The 26,981-nt window shown below is 42.0% G+C and overlaps 1 protein-coding gene across 5 annotated transcripts in view; it reads right to left on the bottom strand.

Moving 5' to 3' along the window:
* The window catches only part of PLD5 (phospholipase D family member 5), a 324,914-nt gene that overhangs the window by 202,707 nt on the left and 95,226 nt on the right, over nucleotides 1-26,981 (bottom strand). Inside the window, exon 1 of one of the 5 annotated variants that reach the window (XM_084785900.1) lies at nucleotides 11,999-12,065. The exons of the other annotated variants lie outside the window; for them this stretch is intronic. Coding sequence (XP_084642026.1) covers nucleotides 11,999-12,013 — 15 coding nt within the window. The 5' untranslated portion in view covers nucleotides 12,014-12,065. Of the gene's footprint in view, nucleotides 1-11,998; nucleotides 12,066-26,981 lie in introns of those variants that run through there. 5 annotated transcript variants of the gene reach the window in all.

The following is a 26,981-nucleotide window of genomic DNA, read 5'->3' as shown; positions in this document are numbered from 1 at the left end:
CTATGATGGTCAAAAGTTGGGGCTCCACCTGAAATGTATATTGATTCTGTTTCTACAGTTTTTAAGGGGTGATCATCAGTTCAATAATTCTATTGTGCAGCAAAGTTAGACTATCTTATAATGTAGCAAAGTAAATAGAAAATGACAGGCAAAGAATTGATTAAAATTTTAAAATAAAATGTAAGAGTATGGAAAGCTATTACAATCTGGAGAGTGACAAAATTAAATACTGAAGAAAGGTTTTGGTATTCTTTTAGCCACATAGGTGAAGGCAGCCAATAATGAAATAAAGAATTTGACCATAGTATCTGCTCCATATATGGTTGTCCAAGAACCAGGGCATCCACCTGGTGAAAAGTGAGGTTTTCTGTGAATAAAGCAAGTGCAGTCTGATGTGTGGTATCGCTGATACTCTGGGCTCTGCCTCAGGGTATGCTTTGGTGAGTGGTAAAAGAAGCATGTCTCCTGACAAGGGCAATGCCATTCAAGGAAGTACTCTGAGGATCATTGGCCTCCAAGCTCCCGGGAGCCAGCTGTGCTATCTCCTGCAGACCCAGTCTAGAAGAAGCTTGGAGCAAAAGCTGTCTTTGGAGAATTACACCTGGCGCATGACAGAAAGGAGGCTCAAAGCGGATGCAGCCTGGATGGGACAAAGCTTTTCTCTTTGTTCCTCCAGGGTTCCCAGCAGCCTGTGACTAAAACTGGCTCTACCTGACCTGACATCTCAGAGGGCTAGAGGCTCACAAAGACGGGAGGGTGGACATGGAGGCAGGGAGTAAATCAGGAAGTTACGAGTTGTCGAGCCATTAGGAAAATGAACAAATAGAAGCTTTGAATACGTTTTGCTTCTGTTCTCTCTGCTCAAACTGAGGTTTCAATGAAGGACTTAGATGCATGACATATTAGATGAGTGATTAAAATATGTTTAATGGAAACATTTCCAAAATAAAAAAAAATTCATTAAGCTAGGTGTTTTCATTTACCAACTCAAAACTAATTCTTAAAGTTTGGCTTCATTGGTAGCGATTAGTTTTCAACCTGTTCAACCCGGCATTTAGGTACTAGTTGGTTTTTGAACTATTTTAATTGAGACATTACTTTTAGCCTTGTTCCTTATAGTGCAGAGCAGCAAATCTAGAGCCTTGTCCAGCAAACCCTTCACCACTGAGCTACATCTACAACCTTAATGTGAAATTTTGTTTCTCAAAGTAATTAGTATATCTCTCACCTACATTTCTACCATATATGGTAAATACTTTCTCAAACTGAACACTCAAGTATTCTGAAGTATTAATACATTAGTGTTAATTACATTCACCACACTGTGCCACAGACCACCAGGACTCACTCCCTCTAACACGCGGTATTACACTGGTTGAGAGATGTCTCCCCTTCTCCATCCACCCTCCTTCTACATATCTGGTAATGACTCTTCTCTCAGTTTTTTACAAAGTCAACACTTACAAGTGAGATCATACAGTGTCTGTCATTATGTGCTTGACAAACTTCGCTTGACACAGTATCCTCCGGTCCATCTGTGTTTCTGTCCCCTTTCTCTACATGAAATCTACTTTCTGCTTTTTTTTTTCCTGTTTGAATAAAGACCTCATTTCTTCTTGCATGAATATGCCAAAGCATTCCTCAACCATTTAAGTTACTCCCCGTTTTCCTGAAGACGTATTAGAGAATTAGGGGACAAGGCATACGTGCTATAGCCAGGTGCCAGCAGGTACAAGACCAGCTGGGGTTTGCAGTATGTACTAAATGTTGAAGATGCTTGGAGAGCTGGTGTGGGGGAGGGGCAGGCTTGGACCTTTAGGGTGATAAGAAGATAATGGTGACTCCTGGCAACACAGACCACAAAGAGATATTGGCCTTAGAACCTAGTGAAATAAGACTAAATAGAGGTTACCCAGCAACCATGACTGGAAAATTAAGGCTTGTTTTTTTTTTTCAGCTACTAAAGCAAAATATACAGTACAATTTCTAGTGATCTAGGAAAATAGAACAGCTGTGTCAAAAGCAGAAATGCCTCTAAGGAATGATGCTTATACACACACACACACACACACACACACACACACACACACACACACACACAAAGTGTACTGACTCCTGTATCCTCCTCTTGGTGTCACATTAAGACTTTCACAATATTTTACAATATTTGCAGTCACTGTCTCTGGGTCTCACTACTTCATAGACAACCTATCAGCATTACATTTCCCATAGCATCCATATGGCTGGGTCAGCTCTGAGCTCTGACTTTTCTTGCTCTACCAATACCATCATTTGCCGTTCTTTTCTCTTGTTCCTTTAGTGATCTGTGCAGATGGTAGTAAGGCACCAACTAACTTTTAATACTGAAAGCATTCTCCTGAAAATGTGGAGCAAGAAGAGGATGCTTGCTTTCAAAACGTTCTTACAACACAATACTGGAGGTCCTAAATGGAGCAGGCAGACAAAAGAATAACCAAACAAATAAATCACAAATAAGCAAATGGCATCCAAACTGGAAAAGGCAAACTGTTTCTGTATATACAGGAAAATCTCAGAAATGCATCTCTTAGAATTAGTAAAGTATTATTCTGCATTATCTCAATTGCTACAATCCTAGTGTCAGTCATAATTTTAAAAAGGAAGAAAAAAACATGTTTTGGGTTGGGATGTGTCATTTTTGTGTGGGTGGTACTCACTGCAGAAACTCATGGCTGCCCTAGGAGCTGAGAATAAGAGACAAGTGCACAGTCCTACTCTACCTAGTCTGGGACTTAGAGAACATAATAAAAGACGGGGCAGAGAGAAGGTAAAAAGCCTGGAAGATAGGCATGCTATGGAACAGTCTTCTACACACAGCATGGACATTGTGCTCCTGAACTCACAGCACTCATGGTCAGCTGTGCAAGGCTGTGCTCACAACTATTCCACTGCGAGTGGCAGAGGGGATCGTGAGCATTCACACCCTTCTTTCAAGGATTCTGGAGGAAGGCAAGGCAGTTTTCTTCAGCAGTGTAGCCACTACTTAATTTCTCATGTTCTGGTGGATAACTTTGTAGGCTCAATTTTCTTAACAAATATATTTTATTATGAACTTATTAACCGAGAGTACCTCATTTATAACCTGACTAACCTAAACAATAGGAAAAGAAGATTAAAGAATACAATAATGATACCATAAGGCTATCAGTTCCAAGGAAGGATTCTCCAGGAAATAAACAGGATTTCTTCTGCTGAAACCTGGAACAACCAGAACCCAGAGCCTTAGCTGGAGCCCAGAGCCCTGAAGCCTTCCCTTGAGCAGTTCTCTCTAGGAGCATCTGAAAGATGAGTGATGAACAGCCCAAACCATCCCAAGTCTCCAAAGGCCCTGCCTCCTGTTTTTGGCTCACATTTATACCTCCTCTCAGAATTTGTTCAAGGATGTTTTTCAGCTGGTTAACAACCAATCTCCTCCACACGCTGGTTCAACTTCAATGGGGATAAACATCACCTGCTCTCTCACAAGTCTTTTTCTCATCCCAGACTTGTGATCTAACAAAAAGCATGTTTATCTCTCCTTCATAACTTCATAACCATACTTAGGTGCAGTGGCCTCCCCACAACACACAAGTAATTGAAACTTAGTTGAGAAGAAGGGGTTCAGTAAGAGTGGGAGGGGGACAAGAGAAGGCAATAGGGGTGAATATAATCAAATTACATAATCTATGAAACTACTCAAAAATAAATTAACGAAAGGGGGGAAGAAACATGAAATAGAAAAGTATGAACCATATTAGTATGGGGGAAGAAATCTATGACCCTGTGGTTATTAATGCCCATAAGACCAGAGCAGGCAAATCACTATGGCCTTTGTCCATCCCAACAGAAGCCAGAGAACAGAGACTCCATGCTTACATAGGAAAAAAGCTTAGAAGACACAGCGTCTTTCCACAATAATGTGCTCACTATTTACACCACTTAAGATTCCCTTATTATCACCTTCTCTGGGACCGCCTTGCTGTGGAGGAATGCCTTGAGTGGATGTAGCAGTTGTCAATAAAGCACCCTTTAGCCAATCAGCTGGGCAGAGGGACAGGAAGTGGAAGGAAGGCAGGGCTTCCTGGAGAGGAGGAGGAGTAAGGGGTGGGGGTGGGTGGGCTGACAGGTGAGAGCTGAGTTGATGGTGAGAAGCTGCCCGAGGAGGATCAGATTGGCGAATGCTTGGGACACAGTAGGTTATGAGGATTAGAGCAGTTTAGTTTAGTTTACTAGTACATTAGTAGCAGTTTAGATTCTGCCCTGCATAGTGCTTACAGTTTTGAATTACACTTCAGTCTCACTGTGTCAGTTATTGGCTTCCCAGGCCTTACAGATAAAATAACTGCAACACCTTGCATATTCCAGAGTTTCTGTAACAGAGCAGAAACAAACACAAGTGTTTATTTAGAAAAGATGTGTAAGGTAGGAAGTGCTTCACACTTGTCACTTGTGCCATTCTAGAAGCTGGGCGATGACTGGCCAAGCTAAGAGCAAAACACAAAAGAAAAATAAAAAAGCCCCAAAGCTAAATACATAAACTCTAGTACCTTTCTTGAAAACACTTGATTATTTTTCAGATTAAAGCTTCCCTATTAATTATAGGAATAAAATACAGACTCTCAAGAAATAGGGGTAAATTGATACCAAAGAAAGACTAAATAAAGGAACAGAAAGCAGGAAACCTCTCACAGGTGGCCAAAGGATGGCCGAAGGAGCCAACAATACAGCACCCACGCGCACGCGCGCGCACACACACACACACTCACACACTCACACACTCCATAAATACAGGCAATTATATGTAGGTTAAGGACGAGAATGGCTAGACCTCTACATATTGTCTTAGTATGGATGAAATATACTACTAGGTATAAAAATACTATTATGGACTTTTAAAGGTGTGTGCCACCACATCCAGCATTAAGGAGGTAGAGGCAGGCAGATCTCTGTGAGTTTGAGGCCAGGCTGGTCTACAAAGATAATTCCATTACATCCAAGGCTGTTATACAGAAAAATCCTGTCTTGAAAGGTGGGAGGAGGGTATGTTTATCTACGGAAAGCTCTCACTAGTCAAAAAATCCCTTCCTTTAAAACTACTGTGATCCATTGAAGACGTCTCCTCTAAGATGTTTGGGCCACAGCAGGGCAGGGATGGGGGAGAAATGTATTTCTTTTCTTCCATAGAGTTGGGAGCATAGTAGGTATCTTTCCCCATAGTGTTCGGCTTGCCCATCATCAAGGGCTTTGCAGGGCCTCTTATAATCATAGATGCCATGGATAGGTGGAACAAACATAGATTTTGGAGTCACAACTTCAAGGTTTAGATGTTTGTTATCTAGCTGGGGACCTTAGCTGAGCTGTTTAACTCCAAGATATAGTGTCCTTCGTGGTAAATGGGGAAAATAGGACTTTATCTTAGCTATGGTTTGATAGGTGTTCAGAAAAGGTTCTTGTATTCAAGAGCCAGCCCCCAGCCCTTGACACTATTAAGAGGTGGTAGTATATTTAGGAGGTGAAATCTCAAAGAAGTCCGTGTGACTCTGTCTCTCCATCACTGGGGACATATCCTGGAAACGAGGCAGGGGATTTCGCCATGCATTCCTGCTATGATGTGATGCGTTGCCACAGTCCTAAAGACAAGAACCTGAAACCTCCAAAGACGTGAGCCCAAACACAGCTTTCTTCGTTATAAACCAATTGTATCACACACTTGTCACAATAACAGAAGCCCAACACATGCCTCACTACCACTGTAAGGAGAAAGTATGCAAGCCCTTTTTTACATACTTTCAGCATTGTATGAACACGAATAAAACAAGTGTGAAACTTCAGAGATTTTTCACCTTTTTTTTTTGTAGACTTGTCAGGAGAAGGGAATGTAAGTCTCAAATAGAGGTCACAGAGATCTGTATACCAAACTATGACATAACTTTAAGCATCAAAGCGTTCTCAGATTCCAACAAGAAAACCCAGGGACTTGATCGTCCCCCATGTTAACAGGAACCAAGTGGAAGGAAACAGCAATATAAGAAGAACCCACGCAAGGCATCAAGCAAGTTGAGCAGCAGGTGAGGTGGGGACACCTGGGCTCCTTTCAGCCTTAGGTTCTTGTGGGAATTTCTTGTCTTAACAGTGGGTTGCTGCTCAGCTTTCTCTCAATAATTTGCAAGCTGGAGAACAGGACTGCTCTCCAGTTTCTGAATTCTTCCCACCTTAGTGCTGGTTTCCACACATACGCTAGGCTCAATAAATATTAATTGATTGAGAAAAGCTATAATAAGTGTCAGTCTCCTAGAGGTTTGCTCAGCATGAGTAGGAGAGATTTATGTGAAAAGGAATAACTAAATTGCCTGCATTCAGCATAAACATTATTAAATCCAATTTGTGTTTGAAAAGATGTTGGCACCCACTTTTACATGTCTTGGGAATGGTTCCAAATTAAATGCATTCTGGACAGAAAAATCAAATAAAACCAGCAACAACAATTAAGAAAACACAGGATGTATAAGATTAGCTGAGCTTATTCCTGCTTCTGGAGCAGTCACGTTTCTGGAGCACTTCTGGAAAATAAAGCCATAATCGGGCTCAAAAATGTGTTTTAATCATAAAATAAAAAGGATTTTTAGTGACGGTTTAACCTATTATCTCTGGGCTTTGTTGAGGAGGCGATGGTGGCTAATTGGAGAAATAAATGCCACTTCATGATAATGTTTTTGTCACTATGTACAGAATACCAAGCAAGCACTTCTGGTATGATTATTTAAAAAAAAAAAGATACTCCATTGAGGTTGCTTCTGATAAGAACCAAGCTTTCCTGAAGAGTTACAATATAGAAAGAAAGAAATTTGTAATCCCTAATGGATACCTCAAGATAAGGTGAAACCTCATCTTTGATTAAAAGCACCAATCTGCCTGTCTGTGGCTTGGCACCACGTAACAGGATTTCAGCCAGTACACATCTCAAACACAGCCGTGGTTCCACAGCTAAGGAAATGCCGGGCAGGGTGATGCAAGCCAATGATGCTAGTGCTCAGGGGGCTGAGGTAGAATGATTGCAAATTCAAAGCCAGGCCAGGATGCACAGTGAGACTTTGTTTCCAAAATAAAAAAGAGTGGGGCAGTAGTGGAACACACTTTTAAACCCAGAGTTGGGGAGGCAGAGGCAGGCCTCTGAGTTTGAGGCCAGCATTGCCTGTAGAGTGTGTTTCAAGACAGCCAGGGCTACACAGTGCCATCCTGTCTTGAAAAAAGAAAAGAAACCTAATGGAAGTAAAAATTCATATATCACATTGGCATAGCAACTGTGATGGTGTAAACCATCTATTACTCCTGCATGTGATAAAGCTGCTGTATGCAAGAGTGCTGTGGTGCACATAATCTCAGGATGTGATGCTGGGAAGTAGGGAAAGACCAAAGTGCCTTCCTTACTACTATACAGCACATCTAACTACTGTGTTAGGGTGCACTCTACTATCTTATTTATTTGTTTATTTTTCTTCTGTTTTGCAGCATCTAACCCAGGACCTCCTGCACATTAAACATCCCTTTTACCCATTTTTCTTAATGTATGCTAGTGTGCTGTGGTCAGCAGTCAGCTTCCTATAAATCCCTTTATTGCATCAAGAGGTCACACTGAGGGACAGATCTATATCATACAGGTCTGTGTAAGCACAGTCTATATACAATCTATGATGTTTTCATAACAATGAAATCACCAAATGACACATGTCTCAGAATCCATCCCATTGTTAAGTAACACACGACTACAGCAGACACAGAAACCACATATCAATCAATGTTTAAGCAACCACGATTATAGCATACACGTAAGTCTCCTGTCATCCCACATTAACTACTATCCCCACAATTTTTTCATACAGAGAACTTGATGCTGAAAGTGAGAATGGTCCAAGATAGACCTTGAGCCCAGGCTCTCTGATTCCAAATCTTGGGATCTTTTCCAGTATCAGCAGCTCTTCCAGCCACCCTGGGAATTTCTTGTCAGTCAAACTCTTGTATTTTGGTCTTTTCAGCACACACTGGAGAAAAAGACCATTGAAGGTATAAGCCTGGATGGACCATGGCACAGGAAAAAGTTCTGGAGTTAATAGAAACTAGAGAAGAGAGAGAGAGAGAGAGAGAGAGAGAGAGAGAGAGAGAGAGAGAGAGAGAGAGAGAGAGAGTGTAACTAATCCTATTGTAATACCAAACTTAGAGATGGTCCTTGATTATGTTATGTTCCATCTGTACTGATCACGTGATCACATGGATCACATGACCCATATCAGCCATACTTCTAAACCCCAGCCGAAACTGAAGTTCCCCATTCTATTTTCATCACCGTGGCACTCGCAGCTGCCATCAACTCTTGCCCACGTAGCATCAAGATTCTTTTGTGTCTATTGGGAACTCCACACTCTATGTCCACCCAGTAGCTAGAGTGGTCTAGGTAGCTGGAAAGAGGATCTTTCTAACTCTCCTCTCCACCTCCTCCATCAGTCTTGAGATAAAAATGCAGCTTCCTCCCCATGGCCCGCGAGAGCCCCCATAATCTGACTCTTCATTCCCCTGTCCCACCGTGTTTCTCACCTGAGGGTCCCTTAGCCATGAGGATGTGACACCCATGGCCCCATCTACACAGCCCTTCTCCAGAATCTCTATATACCACGTTCTTTCAGATGCTCTGGTGTCATTCTACACACCCCTGCCCACTTCTTTGAGAAGCCACCTTTGACAGGCCTGTCAAGAAGGATATCTCTGTGCTCTCCATCCCTAATCTGTTCTGTTCCATCATGGCTGCCACTGGTTTGAACACTGGCATTTTCTCATGCACTCCACTTTTCTGATCACAGGTGCTGCCTCCTCCCCCCCGGGTGAGGACCCTGCCTGTGCTCACCTTCACACCCCCAGTGCCTAGAGCAGCTGCTGGCGTAGAGGAAGAGCCAACAGTTGTGGAATGAAGAAACACGTGAGATTGGAGTCGTGTTCCAAGGTCAGGGGGAGATAATCTATTTGTTTTCCTGCGTGGGCTTCAGCCTTTGTTTTACATATGGTCTTCTTCCAACCATCAGGGCTGCTTTAAAAAAAAAATGACCAGGAGGTTTTCAAGCCTATTCATGCTGGGAAGATAAAATGGAATGCATTTCAGGCACCAGCCTGGTCAATTATGTTTGTGACAGGATAACAGTAGGGTATAATTTTATATGAACTAGAGAATAAATGGAATAAATAAGATTATTCATAGTTTCATAGCTCCCATAATAAAAATAGAACATCACAAATAGGACACATTTTTGCACAAATCCTCACTACCTTGACCTTTGTTGCGTTAATCAAGTTTCTCAAAGAGCTATTTTTACTTAAGATTTCTTGCACATTATTAAAAAGGCAGAATATAGAATTATATGGCAAATGGCAATAGATGTCAAAGTAGCTCCACGTAACACAGAAGGAAATAATTTAAAGTGGGAATAATTAAAGCATGTGGCTGTCTACCTTATATAACATTTACTTATGTGTTGGGAGCTTTACAGTATTAAATTATTATCTATCTGTCCATGGATACAGGCACAAACCCATTTTGTAAAATATGGATTTAATGTGTCTATGAAAGATAGATTTTATTTACTATGCCTGCATATGAGATAATTCCCCTTATAAATCAAAACATTTTGTTGTTTAATATCAAAGCTCATTTTTTCCTGTAATATGAAAGCATTCAAGAGGAAGTTTCCATTAAAAATGAAAAATGGCATCACATCTCACTGTGGATACAAACGGAACTGGGAGTAGGGTGAATGCAATTTTTGTATGAACTAATCATGCCACACAACAATTGATAAGTGAAGGCGGCCCTGAGGGCCCAATAATGATGACAAGAATTACAAGCTCTGTGCTGCAGTGATAAAGTACACAGTGGTGAATAAGAACAGGAGAACACTTTGAAATCCTCATTCTCATGTCACTTTCACAGCAGTATTTTCTAGAACCCTTCCCTCACTTTACCCACCAATCCTTCAAGCACCAGCCTGGGAGACAGAGTTCTTGCGGAGGTGGCTTTCTTTCTTTCTAGAAGGAGCTTGCTCACCTCCCTGGAGGGAAAGCACAGCAGTGCAGCAGTGCCTTCTGCACGACTTAGCAACCGAACTCCCAGGTTCAGAGGCCATCGACCAGAGACTGTGCAAGTGCAGTTACTGTATGTCTCTCAGCCCCGTCCCATGGACCTTCGGTCTCTGCTATGGGCTGTGGCCAGGCCTATGTGGTCCAAAACTCCCTTCCTGCTGTAGGATGGTTTTTAAACACAGCATATGATTCTGCTATGGGGCATATAAGTGCATGCCAAAGTCATGGGGGCTGTTAACTCCGAGGCAGTTTGCCACCCAAGGAGACAGGGCTTTGGGCTTCTCTCCATTATTTTCTGAGTACATATTCTCTGTGTTTCTGAATGGGATGGGTCCCATGTGCCCACAGGGAATCCTTGAGAACACAAAATGCTGGGTGAGGTTTTCTTCCTTTCCCTCTCTTTCAGTTCCATTTAGTGGGAGTGTGAAGTGATGAACTGTAAGTTTTCTGCCAATTCTGCACACACACACACACACACACACACACACACACACACACACACACACACACACACACCACAGAATCTACTAGTGTCCCCAGCCTCAGAAACATGTCAAAATTGGAACCAGTTGGTCAAACTTGTTTGTTGACCATCCACATCATTACAACTGCTACTGGTTTGCAGTGGTTGGAATAGGACCAATGGTTTTGCACATCTGGGCAAGTGTTCTACCATGCAGCTACATTCCCAACCCTAGTGAGAACCTATAGGTGTCAAGTGCAATGCCAGATGCTGAAGAACACACAGTAGCAATGTAAATGCCCCCCCTGTTCCCACTAAGCTTATAGACTATCAGGGAGAGGCATGGAAAACTAGCCATAATTTGAGGCTGGTAACACACACACACATGCATGCACACACACATACACACATGTATGCACACATACATGCATGTACACACACATGCTGCGAAAGAATGATAAAAGCACATCTAAACTAGGACTGTGGAGAGAGGTCATGGATGGATTTTGAGATGAAATACTTTTTAAGACCTCCAAGAAAGTGGCAGATAAAGAGAGGCAGGAAACACTTGCAGGTAGCAGAATTAGACTTGGAGCAGGAAAGAGCATGGCGCATGGAGGTACCAGGAAGATCAGTCATTTTCACTTAGTCCATATGAAGAACTAAACGTTTATAGTCGGGTTCTAGAAGATGAGGCGCAGGCAAGAATGAAAAGACTGAAGGAGGCATCCTGGGGTTCACTGGTCAGAAACACTTCCCCTGACCACCGTTCCATTCTGACAGGTAACCTACCTGTACGGCTGCCCTAAAGGAGCCTTACCTCATGCTGTTGACTATGCCGCAAGTCCATCCCGACTGCTCCACTTACCTTCTCTCCTGCTGACTTTGAATTTGGAATTGACATCAAATCCCTCCTTTTATTCACCTTTCCACTTCCCCTACCAGGCTCTCACAATCACGTTTTCAAGCCATATCATGTTCTTTCTTACCAGCTGCATGGCCACCTTCCCTCACGCAGCTGTCTGATTCTCACAACAGCTCCACGTGGTTCTGCAGCCCTTTCTGACTCTGAGAATGCCTTTCCATTGGAACAATTCCAATATTCTCAGCGATGTGTTTCCGTGCCTTTCTGGGTTCAGATCCTTTACCTCGGTGTTTCTCAACTGGGACAATTTACTCCTAACACCCCAAAAGGACATCTGACAATGTCTGTGCTTTGGTTGCTTTGCTATTGTCTCTGTTGTTGTATTACAGCTGATAAAGAAAGCTACTGGTACCTAACTGAAGACCAGAGATTCTGTTAAGCATCTTATAATTCCCAATACCCAAATTATTTGGCTCAAAGAGTGCGGGGGTGCTCCTCCCACATCTAGCCCAGCTCAGCTCGCCACTCACCTTCTGCTGTTTCATCTCCACACTCTTTTCTGCAGCCACAAGAGACTGGGGTTTGCACCGCAGCAAATTGCCAGTTTGACCTTTAAAAGCCAGAAATGTAATGATTTCATTTGATCTGACAAGATAGTTGTAGTTCCTTGAGTGCAATTGTGCATCCTCTGCCTAAAATGGATCCCCATTGTCTTCAATTCTTTCTCTATATTTCCTCACAGCTGGCATGGGTGACGCTTTTCCAGCAACTGCACCATGAGTTGCAAGTATGATAACACAAACTTCTGTGCATGCAGTCTATTTTCTGTCCTCTCTGTCATCTTATTTTTACCCATATCTTCCTGGGGACAGCTGTCATCAGGTGCGAACACTAAGAGATTCAGCTACATGTGCTCTGGTTCACTATACTCTATCCAAGCCTCAGGACAAGGGCTGCTACCCAAAAGGTACTCCATAAGATGGCAGTGTAAGGGATGAACAAACAAACTTGCCTGCTAACTGCTTTTGACTGCTTCCCTCTCTCCATATAACCCCCGAGAACCTAGGACATGTTTTCTAATGTAATTGTAGCCATGAAAAATATCATCCTAATGAAAAATGTGGATTCCCCCATGTCTATTTAGCAGTAGGCGGGTAGTAGGTAGGATAAAACCAACTTGCTTGTGGTCCAGGTCTCTTGAGACAGCCCAAGAGGGGTTTTTTTGTTTGTTTATTTGTTTGTTTTTTAATAAAAACCTAGGAAAACCTGTAAAGAAACAAACTCTATCATTACGTTTGTTGTTGGTTAGCTGGTGGGTTTCAGGGCTTGGGCTGGAACCCAGAGGCTTCATTTACTCCAATCTTTGTGCTGCTGAGCTAAGCCCCTGGCATTAGTTTTGAAAAACATGCTCAGTTACATTAAGATTTTGAACAAAGACAAATCTCTGTCAGGGTAGTGTTTACAACTGCATTCATGCTAAATTTGATCATAAGTACTAAAAAGTAAGGCTAGAAAAAAAATGCAAAGAACATCTCCTTGGTTTCGCAACACATGAGAGATCCTCCAGTTAGCAATGGGTGTTCTCTATGGAGACTTCCAAACCGGAAATCACATCTAGTTAACAGAGATCTGTGCTGTGTGGGCTTTTGTTAACAGACTTAACAACTTATTTATTTATTTTGTGAGGTGCTTATTTTTGTGTTGCCACCATTCTACATGGCTTCTGATATATTTTCTGCTTGCTGATCTTTATCGTCATTACTTGTTTAACTTTACGAGAGGCTAGGAAGGTGTCTTCTAAAGTGGGTTGCTCCATTTTATATGCCTATCAGTGATGGATAAGGGACCAATTTCTCTACATCCTTTCCAGCACTTCGTGCTTTCATCGTCTTTGTTTTTGCTCAGCCATGTATCGTGTCTTTTTACTAGGGATTTTCAGAAATACCTAGCGATAGGAGTCTCACAGTGTTTTTTTTAGTTGTTATTTTATGAGTATGGGTGTTTTGCCTGTATATATGTCTGTGCGCCACTTGCATGCCTCATACCCACGAAGGCCAGGTGATGGCATTGGATCCCCTGAAACTGGAGTTGCGGGTGGTTATGAACTGTTTCCATGTGGGTGCTGGGAATTGAACATGGGTCCTCTGGAAGAGCAGAGGACTCTCTTAACCTCTAGGCCAGCTCTCCAGCCCCAAAGTCCCACAATTTCTAAGGAAGTCTTCCATTACTCTGTATGAAATTCTGATCTGTCACTTGGTAACATCGTTGCCTGCCCTTCCTTCTGCCTTTCAGAGCTCGGCTCTCCCTTTTCTACACACTACCTCTTTTCCTCCTCATCTCATATATGGTGAGTTTTCTAAGATTGCCACTCTCAGTTATCCAATTATCTCTGCAGAATCAGGTTTACAGACTTTCGTCATTATGATCTTTCTTTTTTCTTTTACTTGGAAATTGGCCTTTCTTGGCCTCCTATTACAGGTGACACTCTGTCCTGGGCTCAAGGGAATACAGACAAATAAAATAAAGTTCCATTTCATGAGAAACTCACAATCCAGTGGAAGGAATGACACATGAAGAATGCTCTATGATACATGAAATAGTTAATGCTATTTACATGTACATGATGTATATATGTGTATATATGAAAAGATGAAAGCATTTACAGAGATTGGCCAATCAGTCAAAGACTGGAAATAATACATCTATGGACACTAGTTAATTCAGCTATGTGGCCATCACAGGATGGAAGTACCCAGCTCTGAAATAAAACTACCAACCATGTATTTGTGGACCCAATCCCACCAAACAGTATGCATCAGACACAAAGGCAATAAAAATTATTATAATAAACTATGAAGCTAAAACAAAACACTAAAAACAAGAAAAGAGTATTCTGCATTGGAGTGCTCATGATTATAGGCTATTTTAAAGTACTTTATTTGGTGTGTTTGACTCATACACCAAAATTAACCTTAAAAAGTAATGCCTAAAACCTTTAAATAAACCCAAAACAAAACTATTTGAATATGCATATACTTGGATGCTCATATACCTGAAGGAAAAAAATACAGCAACAACTAAAAGTTCAGTGACTGTGTTGTTAGTGACAATGTTGTATGTTGTTTCCTGAGATTGTTTTCTGTCTACTTCAGAGACTGAGCAAAAAAAGAAACATTGTGGAGTACTCTAATTATAGCCTCTCCATTGTCATTAACTGGGATATGGGAGAAGATGGACAAAACAGCAAAAGAAGCAGAAGTTACACTCACGTGTCCAAACATTTTGAAGCTGCATTATAGACTCATATGCTCTCCTATCTTTTGTGTATGTTTGAAATATTTCCATAGTAAGTGTTAAAACTGAAGCGGCTACGCTAAAATGGGAGCACACTTTTCTACAGGCGTTGGAAGGAGAATTTGGTATGTTAGATTTCAGAGAATATGCAAATGTGATACTTCCCTAAGAGGGCTGAAAGCGAGCAGGATCTCAAAATACTGTGTGCAGGATCAGTACTTGGAAAGGACAAGAACTCAACAAACTGACTAAACATGAACTTTAAAACCCATCAAAATAAATATAATTACCCTTTAGGAAATAATTATTGCAGAGACCAACTGCTAAGAAGTGCAACAGTTTGACTTCCTGGTCATTGCTGACCTGTGTTATAATATCTCACAAATGGATACCAAGAAGCAATTCTTGTGTTGCTGACACCAGCCTGTGTACTTATATAAGGTGACTTACATCTTCCACAAATTATGTTTGAGATAGGATGTTAGCGTATAGCCTTGGCCGTCCTGTAACTCCGCATGTAGACTACGCTGGCTTAGTACTCATGGTGATCGCAGTGCTGGGGCTAAAGGTGTGCACCTTTGATAGTTTAACCATGGGTGGTCAGGCTGGAGAATTGCACTTTCTATCATGCAACAGATGCCATGTCACATCCAAACAGGACAGAAAGAAAAAGGAAGCACTATTCTAGGAAAACTACCCCCCCCACCCCCAATTCCTGGAATGCCCTGCATGGTCCCTATCTTACCTAAGATGAAATCTTTTGCTTAAAAATTTCAGGCAACGACTCTGTCTTTCAAAGCTCACATTCAACTGTTGAGTTTGCATCTAAGACCTTCATCAACTTTCCTCCCACTCCTTGTTTTTCACTTCTCGGAATTCTTTCCTTCTTTGACAGGACACAAGAACAAGAAAATGCTTGGCAGAGGGCTAAATTTGGTTTATCTTTGGGAGTTCACTAGCTTTACACAGGCTTTTTGACAGAAGAATAAACAGCCCAACAATGACCACTCAAAAGAATCTGAGGGCAGAAAGAGGAAGCTGTTATCTCTATCTAAGGGGACAAATGGGGGGGGGACCTTCAAGGTAGGACATTGCACTAGAAGTTGTGAAAAAAATGATCAAATTTTGAATATGCTTTGAAAAGTTCTCTATTTATTTATAGACAAGGGACTATAAGAGCTTAAATGTTTGGCCTTAACAATGGAAAGAGCAGAGTTTCAAATGACTAGAATGGAATTGCCGCAGTTTAACTGCATTTGGAAGTAAAGGAAAAGGGTTTGGTAAAGTCAGGTGGCCACACATTGAGCACTCTCCAGCAATGAGCAAGCCATGGGAATGAAGTTGAAAGGCAGTGGTTCTTACATAGACTGCCTTGTAAGATTATCAAGAGAAGCACAATGGAGCTAGAGAGATGGCTCAGCAGTTAAGAGTACTTACCGATCTTGCAAAGAAACATTGTTCAGTTCCCAGCAGCCACATCAGTGGGTCACAATTACCTGTAACTCCAGTTCCAAGGAATTTAACTCCCTCTTCTGGCCTCTATGGGCACTGCACTCAGGTGCAGGTGCCCATACACATACACACATATTATTTTAAAGAATTGAATAAAAAATATTTTAAAAGAAGTACATTGGGATACCTCAATGGTTCCATGTGAATAAAATAAAGTGTCATTATCAAAGATGAACCCAGAAAAGCCAGGAGATTGGAATCTTGGAAGTTCAGCAAGGCAGGAACTGAAAACAAGCCACTTCACTAGTTAAGGGTTGCTGGTATACTTAGAGGAAAGGCAATTGAGCACAGTGAAGCTCTTCTTGCACATGATTTCTTTTCTCAGTTTTATCAACTAATTCAACATATACCCAACATCCTGTGCTCTGCTCCACCCAGCAACACCTCTGCTATACATGAAGCTATGGCCACACACTTGATTAAGGGAGGCGTTCTTTATCCTAGAGGTCTGTGGCAATGCTAGCACTGAATAATAACTTGGAACAACTGCAAACGTTCACTGAGGATATGCATTATTAGACTAACAATCAGTATCTTAGTTCCAGGGTTGGAGCTAGAAAAGGGCCCTAAGTGAGTGAGATGTTGTACAGAGACATAGCATCCCCCATCAAGGTAGAGCTAAGCCAGGCTTTAATACTGCCTCCTAAGGTCCCTCTGAAACACAGAAGACAGACAAGATCTATAGCCCAAAGGGCACAGTAAGAGTCACACCTGCAGCACAGCTGGCCTCATGCTTAGCATGGTGACAGCAAGGTGGATGGAGTATTACTTTTCTTATCACCAGAGAGACATTTCTCATGTCATGAAGGAAAGCAGAGAGCTTCCCTCGGTGGTCAGTAGAGGACACAAATTTATAACAAAGGCTAGCAGTGTGACTTTTGGTCTCAAGCTGTCCCATATTACAGTCAGAATCTGGAACACTCTGAATGTACTCCTGAATCTGATTATAAACAACTGGGAATACGGGACTCAGGCTGCCCACATATAAAGTAGTTCATGAGTCCTCAGAGTCCACCCTTGCCTGCTGCATTTTAAAAGGCTTTAGTAGCCTGACTCACACCCTGTATCAGAGTTGAATTATATCAGCCAGAGTTTAATCCAAGGCTTTTCTGCTTCGGCTACAGCACAGGATGTTCTGATAATAAAAACAAATCCTATTAAGAAGTGGCATTTGCTTAGGGATTCCCAGGCAAGAAATAAGACTCAACCAGAGATGCTTAGAGAATTCCTCACCAAAACTCACGACATTGAGACTCTTGAATCTTGCTGTAGGGGCTTTTCCCCAGCCTTTCTGTTGATGCTGCAGACACAATTGTCCTGTATTGAGCAATTATAAGGAGCCTGGCACCATTTCAAACAGTGTACGTGCATGGTCTCGTTAAGACTCACAAAGCTTTGATGAGCAGGTTCCATCCCATGCATGAGAAAACTGATATTAAGGAAGACTAAGTTATTTTCCCAAGCTCTCATAACAAGCAAACCATCAGAGACAGAACCAACCCAGGACTTCAGGCCCCAGAGCCCTAGTGGCATGCTTCCTCTCCTGCTGGGGTGAGGTGGCATCTCAGTTTTACAACCTCGAGCTCTACATCTAGGTTGCAAAGTAACTGAGATGTTTTATGGCTGGCATCTTACTTCTATGCTATTACTTGACTCTGTAAACATGAAAACATGTTTAACCGCAAATTACATTGCGTATACAGTTTTTATATATGCAAATGATATGTCAGTGACAGATTTCTCAGTATATAAATGGAACTGTTAATACCATGAATAATCTTAGTAATTAATACTCTTCAGTAGTTTGGTTCTGCACTCACTTCTTCTGATGTAAGTCAGTGGAAAATTCCACGCCTTTTATGACTTATTCTCTTACATGGAGACAATTTCAGGATTATGAAAGCCTCAATAGATGCATGAGTCGGGCCCCAACCCCTCTCCTTAAATACCTCCATTTCATCTTACACTCATACCTGCCAGTCAAAGCTTCCTGAACTTTCCAGCTACAATGGATTTCATGGTGTGTACCTCAGGCAATGAGGAGTTTGTTAAATCAGAACCATGAATATTCACAGAATTGTAACGCTCTCTATTTTAAAGGAATGCCAGCTGGGTATGATGGGCATGCTTATAATCCCAGCACTCCAGAGGCTGAGGCAGCAGAATGACTGACATTTCTAGGCCAGTCTAGGTGACATAATGGGACCTTATGGTTTTTTTTTAATAAGAACAACAAAACTAACAAGGGGGATACATATCCATTTTATATCTTGTATCTTCTTCTTTGGTTTCACTATTAAAAGGGATACTTACATTACTTAATTTTAAGCTGCATGAAAATAAAGACATTTTTCTCTCTTTGTATCACCAATGCCCATTCATTTCCTTACAAATTGTTGAACAAGTAAATGATACTGCACGTGTCGCCTGGACTCTAGAAACGAAGCTAAGAAACCACTTCCATGAGGACATGATTCTTCCTGTAGGGTATGATGGATAATCGAGTTTCTATTTGCCAAACAGATCACAGCCAAGACTGACCATAGGATGTGGAAGTTAAAAGACTGCACAGGACATATGAAAAGTCATGCAATTGTGTCATTTAAGAGCATCTGGAAGCATCTCAGAGACCCAAGTCCTAGTCACTGTAGATGTAGTGTTACATGTAAGCTTTCCACATATGCAATTTTGTCCTTGATGTTGCTTTTAGTAAATTCAAAGGTATGCTGAAGATATTAAAGGACCTCAGTTTTAAAGAAAACAAACAAACAAACAAAAAAACTCATGGGATGAAGAATCCTTGTGCAGTGCAGATGTTTTCTGCAACATGTGATGAACCAGCCTGTCTCCATCTTGGGCTTAAAAGCCATTTTATAATAAAAACAAAGTAGGCTCATTCCTTTTTTATTATTAGACCTCTGTTTCTCAAGGACTGGGTTATGTCCTACCTTGTGACCTTATCTACAAATGGTTCTGTACTGCCTCTTCCAGGAACTGGCAACCCATGTCTTTATTTCAAAAAGTTATTATAAGCACCTTGCCACCCTACCTTTGTTTCAAAAAGTTGTTATTACCATCTTGTTGTGACCGCCTTGCTATGTTCTGCTTCTGTAACCCTGTCTATTTTTCCCACCAAATCTGCCCATTTAGAAACCTCCTACCCTTGAGCTATAAAAACTTTGTCTTCTTCATATCCGAAGCTGATCTCTTGAATCCTATCTTTAAGGGGAGGCAGACCGTGTACACAAATTAAAAAAAAAAAGCTTGCTTTAATAAATTTCTTGCTTTAATTAATTTGGCCATGATAGTTTGGGCCTGTGATATTTCTCCTCGCATCTTAGGGATTAATACATGTTGTTAGCAGCATGTTTCCCTCAAGTACAACATCCCCTGTCTTGTTTGCAGAAGCACAATACAATTCAACTGAAGAAAACATGACATACAAGAAGGGATTGCAATCCAACCCTTAGACCTGATTCTAATTCCAGCTGGCTCTAGAAAGTCCTATTTCTCCAGTCTGCTTCCTAAGTATTTTTATGATACAGTCTGTTTCCTTTTTGCTAGAGACACTTAGTTTTCATGCAAAGCACTAGTCTTGCCCCAGATAAATGAAAACTACTAAATATATACATACTGTTCTCTACTTATTTACCATGAAGAGGAAGGGCAGCAGAGGAGGCACAGAGAAGGGCAACATCTGCTGCAAAGCCAACTGCCAAGTGCATAGCACGACATTTTTGGCTGGTATATCCATTCGCTACAAAGCTGTTTCCAGCCTATGCCAGCTTCTAGCTCATCATCCTACGTTAGGAGAGGGGGAAAATGTACCTTAACATGAAGGATGATTGAAAAAGCATTTTTATAATAAGAGATTTTATAATAAGTTATTATTAGGTACATTTCCTAGAAATTGCTGGGATTTCAGCTTGTATAATACATACATTTGTGTATTGTGTATTGTGTATGTATGTATATGTGTACACACACACACACACACACACACACACACACACACACACACACACACCTGGGGAAGGAAGACAGTAAATGCAAACACATCAGAAAAGTGAGAAATAAGATGAGGCCTCAGCAGAGCTCAAAGGTCATCTGGGAGATGTAAGATCAAGGTGACACATGGCAGAGTGACAAAAGTCTCCTTTCTGGAAGGACAGAACACTTTGGCAATATCGCTACATGAGATGCATTCTGCATTCAGGGTCACCTTTATATTCAGACACTAGAGGCTTACTGGTGACCTTGGAGACTCTTAGGCTATGTGGCCTGCAGCCTCTGTTTATAAAAGGAAAGTGAACCATTCAGCCTTGCGCAGGCAGCTCACAGCCATGATATGTCAGTCAGTGCTCCTATGATAAAGTGTGCTTGCACACACTGCCACACCCACCACTTTTTGGAAGGCTAGACTCCATGAAAAGAGCATTCTCTGGCTTGCTGCCCCACCTGGGCTGCCTAGTGGGGTGTTCTGCACAGCACTAGAGAATTCCGTCAGTTTGGGTGGAGTGCTGCCAGAGGAAGGTTATTCATCACAGAAGCAAAATGCTTTTCTCTCCCACTTCCATCAGCCTCTGATAAGTCCTCACTGTGCAGGTCTAGCTCAAACACTTGTCTTTCAAATGGGACTGGTGCCAGAAAATCCTTGGGATGCTGCTTCCACATAGGAAAGGCAAAAAGAAACCACCGCTGTGACCACAGTGCTGTTGGCCAAGGTGGCTTTCCTCTGCTTGGCATTTGCTTTGGGGTCATGGTGAAAGTGAGATCCACGTTTATATTACCTCTTCTTTATAGATATTGCTTTCTGCTTGAATGGCTCAACAGGTAAAACTGCTTGTCCTGGAGGGGCCTGGATTTGATACCCAGGACCCGGGATGGAAGAAGAGAACTAAATCCTGAAAGTTGTCATTTGAGTTCCACTCGTGCTGTGGTACATACATCACACATATGTACAATCAGTAAATCAATGTAATATAGGCTCTCTATCTGTCTATCATTTATCTATTTACCTACTTCTATCTATCTATCTATCTATCTATCTATCTATCTATCTATCTATCATCATTATTTAGAGACTAATTTCTCTTCCTGTTATTTTCCATTTTACTTTTACCCCAATTCAATCTAACTTATGCCCTCCCTGCCCTAATGATAAATCTCACCACTATCTTCTAAATGCCAAGCCCAGGTTCTTAGCATGATCCTGCCTGAACCCCCTAGTGCACCCATCATTTTTTTCGTTTGTATTTTTTCTGGGTGTTCTGAGCTGATCCCATTGCTTCAAAGACCTGGTAGATAGGCAATGCCCAAGGCCTGGACCTGCTCTCAATTACACGTGTAACTTCCAATTGTTTCCAGGACATTTCTTCCCTCTGGCGACTTCATAGTTTGTGGGTGGAACAGAGCTCAGGCCTCTTGTCACATTCCTAAGCTTTATTCCAAATGGCTGCAGGGAGGAAAATGAGAATGATTCTTGATTCCTCTCTTCCTGGAACCTCAGATCTACAAGAGCAGCAAATCCTAGCCTCCACATCCGAGAACTGTTCTTGAAGTGGGTCCCTGCTCACAGACACAAAGCCGTTGCATTACTGCAGTGACCAAAATTGATAATTCCCTCTCTCTCTCTCTCTCTCTCTCTCTCTCTCTCTCTCTGTGTGTGTGTGTGTGTGTGTGTGTGTCTGTCTGTCTGTCTGTCTGTGTGTGTGTGTGTGTGTGTGTCCATCCATCCTTTCATCCATCTGTCTGTCTGTCCCTCCATCCTTCTCTCCATCCACCCCTCCCTCCTTCTCTTTCTCCTTCCCTCTCCCCCTCTCTCTTCTTCTCCGTCTCCTCCTCCTCCCCAGTCCAAAGCTCTCTTTCTCCCTTCTCTCCTCCCTCACTTCCTGCCTACACATCTAAAAACTTCACCAAACAAACATTTCTCTGTATTTTAAATTAGCATGAATGTGACAGGACCTTCCATTTAAAACTTGGGAAGGGCAATAAAAGCTGCAGCCGGAACAACAAAGATTGTGTTTGGAGCTTATATAAATCTGCTGTTAGATTATTAGGAAAGAGAATACTTTTTTTTCTTTTCTTTTTTTCTTTTTCTTTTTTTTTTTTTTTTTTTTTGCCAAATCGGTTTCCTCCCCCTGAGAACTCATTTAGGCTGCATTGCCAGCCTGCTTGGTAGGTGGGTGTGGCCCTGTGCCTGAGTTTCAGCCCCCGGGATGTGAGCGAAAGTACCACAGCTCTAGGTCTTCTACCCCAGCCAATAGGAATTTCGGGCTCTCATAGTTTTCTGGCCTCCATGAATGAACTCTGGCACCCTGTGAGCTACATGATGAAGGTGATAAAGCAAAGTGGATGGGCTCTGCATCACAGCTCAGACAAAGGGCCACAGTGTCTGAGTTTCCCTGGAGACAAAAAACAAAACAAAACAAAACAAGCAAAAACTGGTAAAATCCTCTAAATCAATAATATTTTGGAATGGCTGAAAATTATTCTAATTAACACATGATTTTGAAGTACAATTATTGTCCACTAAGTATTAAGCCATTCATCCACAGGATCAAAAGTCTCACTGCAGATGGCAGCATCTGTGTCAACTGTCACTGATGAATGAATCACTACTATTGCCAAATTTAAAAACCCTCAACTGAGTTCCTTTTCTTTATTTTAATTAGGAGAAAATACCGTAGCACCCAAATCACAGTCTCTCTCTCTGTCTCTGTCACTCTGTCTCTCTCTTTCTCTGTATCTCTGTCTGTCTGTCTCTTTCTGTGTCTCACTGTCTGTCTGACTCTCCCTGTGTTTCCGTCTCTCTTTGTCTTTCTGTCTCTGTCTCTCTTTGTCTGTCTGTTTTTATCTCTCTCTGTCTCTCTGTGTGTCTCTGTGTCTCTCTCTGTCTGTCTCTGTCTCTCTGTCTGTCTTTGTGTCTTTATCTGTCTCTGTGTCTCTATCTCTCTTTGTCTCTGTGTCTCTGTTTTTATCTGTATCTCTGTCTCTCTTTGTCTCTATGTCTCTGTCTGTCTGTCTGTCTGTCTGTCTGTCTCTGCCCCTAGAGATGATAAAATACACACCTGTTACCACATCTGACCTTTTTTTATCTGTGTTCTGGGGGTGAAATCCAGTGTCCTTGTGTGGCAAGCTCTATATCAACTAAGCTATTTCCTCCCTGAAGCCTGCAAACCAAACCATAGCTTCTTATAATATGGTCATGACTCCCTATTAGGTGGCCAGTCACATACCTGAATGTGGGGTAGGGTTGAAAAAAAAATTAACAACAGCAAAAAGTTTTTGAATTCACAGTGACCACAACTTAATTCAAAGTCATGCATACAATGAGACTGAGGTGCTTCTGGCACCATTTGCCCATTCTGTGCTGTGTGATGTCACTGCAGCCCTAGTTCTTAACATACAGCATACCCACTTTGCCTGGCACAAGCCCGTGAGCCCCAAAACTCCAGTCAACATTGCCTGCAACATCTCAGCTCACAGTCAAGATGGCTGTATGCTGGGACTTGGAGGGATTTTACTGTACATGCATTTTAAGTGCTTTAGTTTAGAAAAACAAAGGCTTTTAGTGTTTTTGCACCACTATTCCTTAGCATGTGAGTACCGCATTTATATTGTAATGTTAGAATTGTATTTGATTAAAATATTTTATTCTAAATGCTGCTATTTGAATTGCTGGCAGAGGTTTCATGAAAGATAGCCATCAGCGAGTAATTCCTTGGGATTAGGAGGGAATGTTCAACAGCCCATTCTGAAATGGCCCTAAACATACTTCTGCTGTTTTGTGCCATATGCTTGTGTGAAGCATTGCTCTCATCACTGATAAAATCAAAGTACCAATCAACTCTGAAGACTAATGAAGATGCTCTAAATCCTCTAGTATAAAATATCCCACTAAGATTAATTATTCACGTAAAAGTAAAAAATAGATCCATCTCATCAATGTGCAAATTTGCTTCTGTCTTTAATAAGTAGTAGCAATATATCAACAAAGAATTATTTCAATATCATTTTCTCATTATTTATTACTAGTAAGTGTTTGTGTTAAATTTCTACTGCATAGACCTTTTAAAAAATTTTTCACTTTACATTACAATTTTAGCCCTCTCCTTTGTCACCTTCTGGTCCCACCCTCTCTCTCTCATGCCCCCTCTTCCCCTCCCCTAGTCCTCAGAAAGGAGGAGCTCTCCTTCCCTACCATCTGACCTCAGTCTATCTGGAGTGCTGTATCCTCTTCCTCTATGACCTGGCAAGGCTGCTCTCACAGAAGGAGGAGTCAACGAGTAGGCACCAGAGTCCATGTCAGAAGCAGTCCCTACTCCTTGGATTATGGGACCCACAAGGATACTGTGCTGCCTATCTACCACATCTGAGCAGAGGGTCTAGGTCCTCACCATGCATGGTCCTTGGCTAGTGCATCAGTCTCTTCCGTACCCCCCCACCCCCCCTGGATTTGTTGGCTCCATTGGTCTCCTTGTGGAGCTCCTGAATCCTCTAGGTCCCTCTATGCCCCAACTCTTCCATAAGACTCCATGTGCTCCACCCTGAAGTTCGGCTGTGAGTCTCAGCATCTACTTCCATCCTCTGCTGGGTGGAGTTCTTTCAGAGCACCTCTATGGTTATACATGGAGGGGGAACATAAGACTTTCTCTGTAAAAGGTGGGAAACATTTAATAATCTCTGGTTATACCAACACAGCTATTAGATGTCACATGCATTAGCCACAATGGAAGTCTTCTAGCACTCCATGCTGTGGTGCCCAAATGCTATTTCACTTCCATTCCACTGTGGGGAAAACAGAATGATCAGCGATGGCAGGCAGGACCACAGAGGTCTTCCCGTTCCTCTTGATACTTTTGAATCTGAAACTCCTGGAAAACTTCCAAGGCAGCAGCTCCATCTTCCCACATGGAGAGTGGGCTGTTTTCTTCCTAGTGTGACTGTTTTCACACCAGCCTGTGCATCATTTCCATCAGTGAGCACTGATAAAATGCTACCATCTTGCCTACTGTACTGAAGAAACAGCAGGCAGCCTGTGACTGAGTGGCTGCAACTGCCACTGCACACCGGGTGAGTACATTGTCCTACCCGTCATTTATTTGTCATGTGAATGCCACAGCATGTATACGGAGACCTGAGGTCAGTCTGTGAGAATTCATTCCCTTTCTTCTACCATGTGGGCCCAGAGGAAGGAATTCAGGTTGCTCAGACTTGTCCACAGGTACCTGTAGCCACTGAGGCATCTTGCTGGCCCTCCCCAGCATCTTATTGAGCAGATATAGTAAGAGGGTTTCTCCAGGGCTGGGATATGATGCAGTCAGTGAGATGTGTGTTGTGAAAACATGAAAACCTAAGTTTAATCCTCATCACTCATGAAAAGAAGCCAGGTGCAGAAGTCTGGGCCTGCAACCCCAACACTGAAGAGGCAAAGACAGGAGGATTGCTAGGTCTTGTTAACCAGACAGCCAAATGAATCAGTGAGCTTCAGGCTTAGTGAAAAACTCTCTCCAAAGAAATGAGCTGAAGGGCAAGGAAGACACCTGATGTTGACCTCTGTCCTCCACACACATGTATGTGTTACCTGCACACCTATGAGCACACACGCAAACACTATACACACAGGTTTTTTAAAATGAAAAAGAACTATCATAAAGGGTGTAGTTTCCCTAATATCTTCCTCTGCCCGATTGTCATGTGTATGTAGGAAGGCTACTGACTCTTCTGAGTTAATTTTGTATCCAGCCATTTTGCTGGAGGTGTTTATCAGCTGTAGGAGTTCTCTGGTGGAATTTTGGGGGTCACTTATGTACACTATCATATCATCTGCAAATAGGGATAATTTGACTTCCTCCTTTCCCATTTGGATCCCCTTGATCTCCTTTTGTTGTTTTATTGCTCTGGCTAGAACTTCAAGAACTATATTGAAGAGATATAGAGAAAATTGGCAGCCTTGCCTGGGCCCCAGTTTTAGAGGAATTTCCTTGAGTATCTCTCCATTTAATTTGAACCCCTACTCAGATCTAGCCAAGGGACAGGACATTATCCACAGTTGTATGGAGAGCAGGGACTGACTCTGACATGAACTCTGGTGCCCCGTATTTGATGACTTCCCCTTGGTGAGGAGGCCTGGTAGCACTCAGAGAAAGAATAGGAAGACTACCAAGATGAGACTTGATAGACTGTGACCATGTGGTGGGGAAGGAGGTGCCCTTCTGTTACAGACCTAGGAGAGGGAAATAGCGTGAAAGAGGGAGGGAGGGAGGGAGGAACAGGAGGAGACAAGCAAGGGGATAGCAATTGAGATATAATCTGAATAAATTAATTTTAAAAAATTTTAAAAATGAAAAAGAGACTGTCTTCAATGTTCTTGTTAATGATATTTCTCTAGGATAAATCACAAGAAAGGAGTAAGAGAGATAGACGGCTCAGGACTTAGAGTGCTGCTCTTGTAGAACACTGGAGCTGTATTCCAGGACCTATAGTGGGGTCTCACAACTACTTGTAACTCCAACTTCAGGAAACTATAGCCCTCTATATGCAACACACGTAAGTACACACAACCACACACATATACACACCACGGGTACCACCCCCCACACATGTATACATAACCACACACATATACACACTACAGATAACCCCCCACATATATGCACCATAACCACACACATATACACACCATAGATACCCACACACTTATAT

The sequence above is a fragment of the Acomys minous genome (genome assembly GCF_964271855.1).
Source record: "Acomys minous genome assembly, chromosome: 1".
Taxonomy (NCBI): domain Eukaryota; kingdom Metazoa; phylum Chordata; class Mammalia; order Rodentia; family Muridae; genus Acomys; species Acomys minous.
This window is presented reverse-complemented; position numbering and strand designations above follow the sequence as displayed.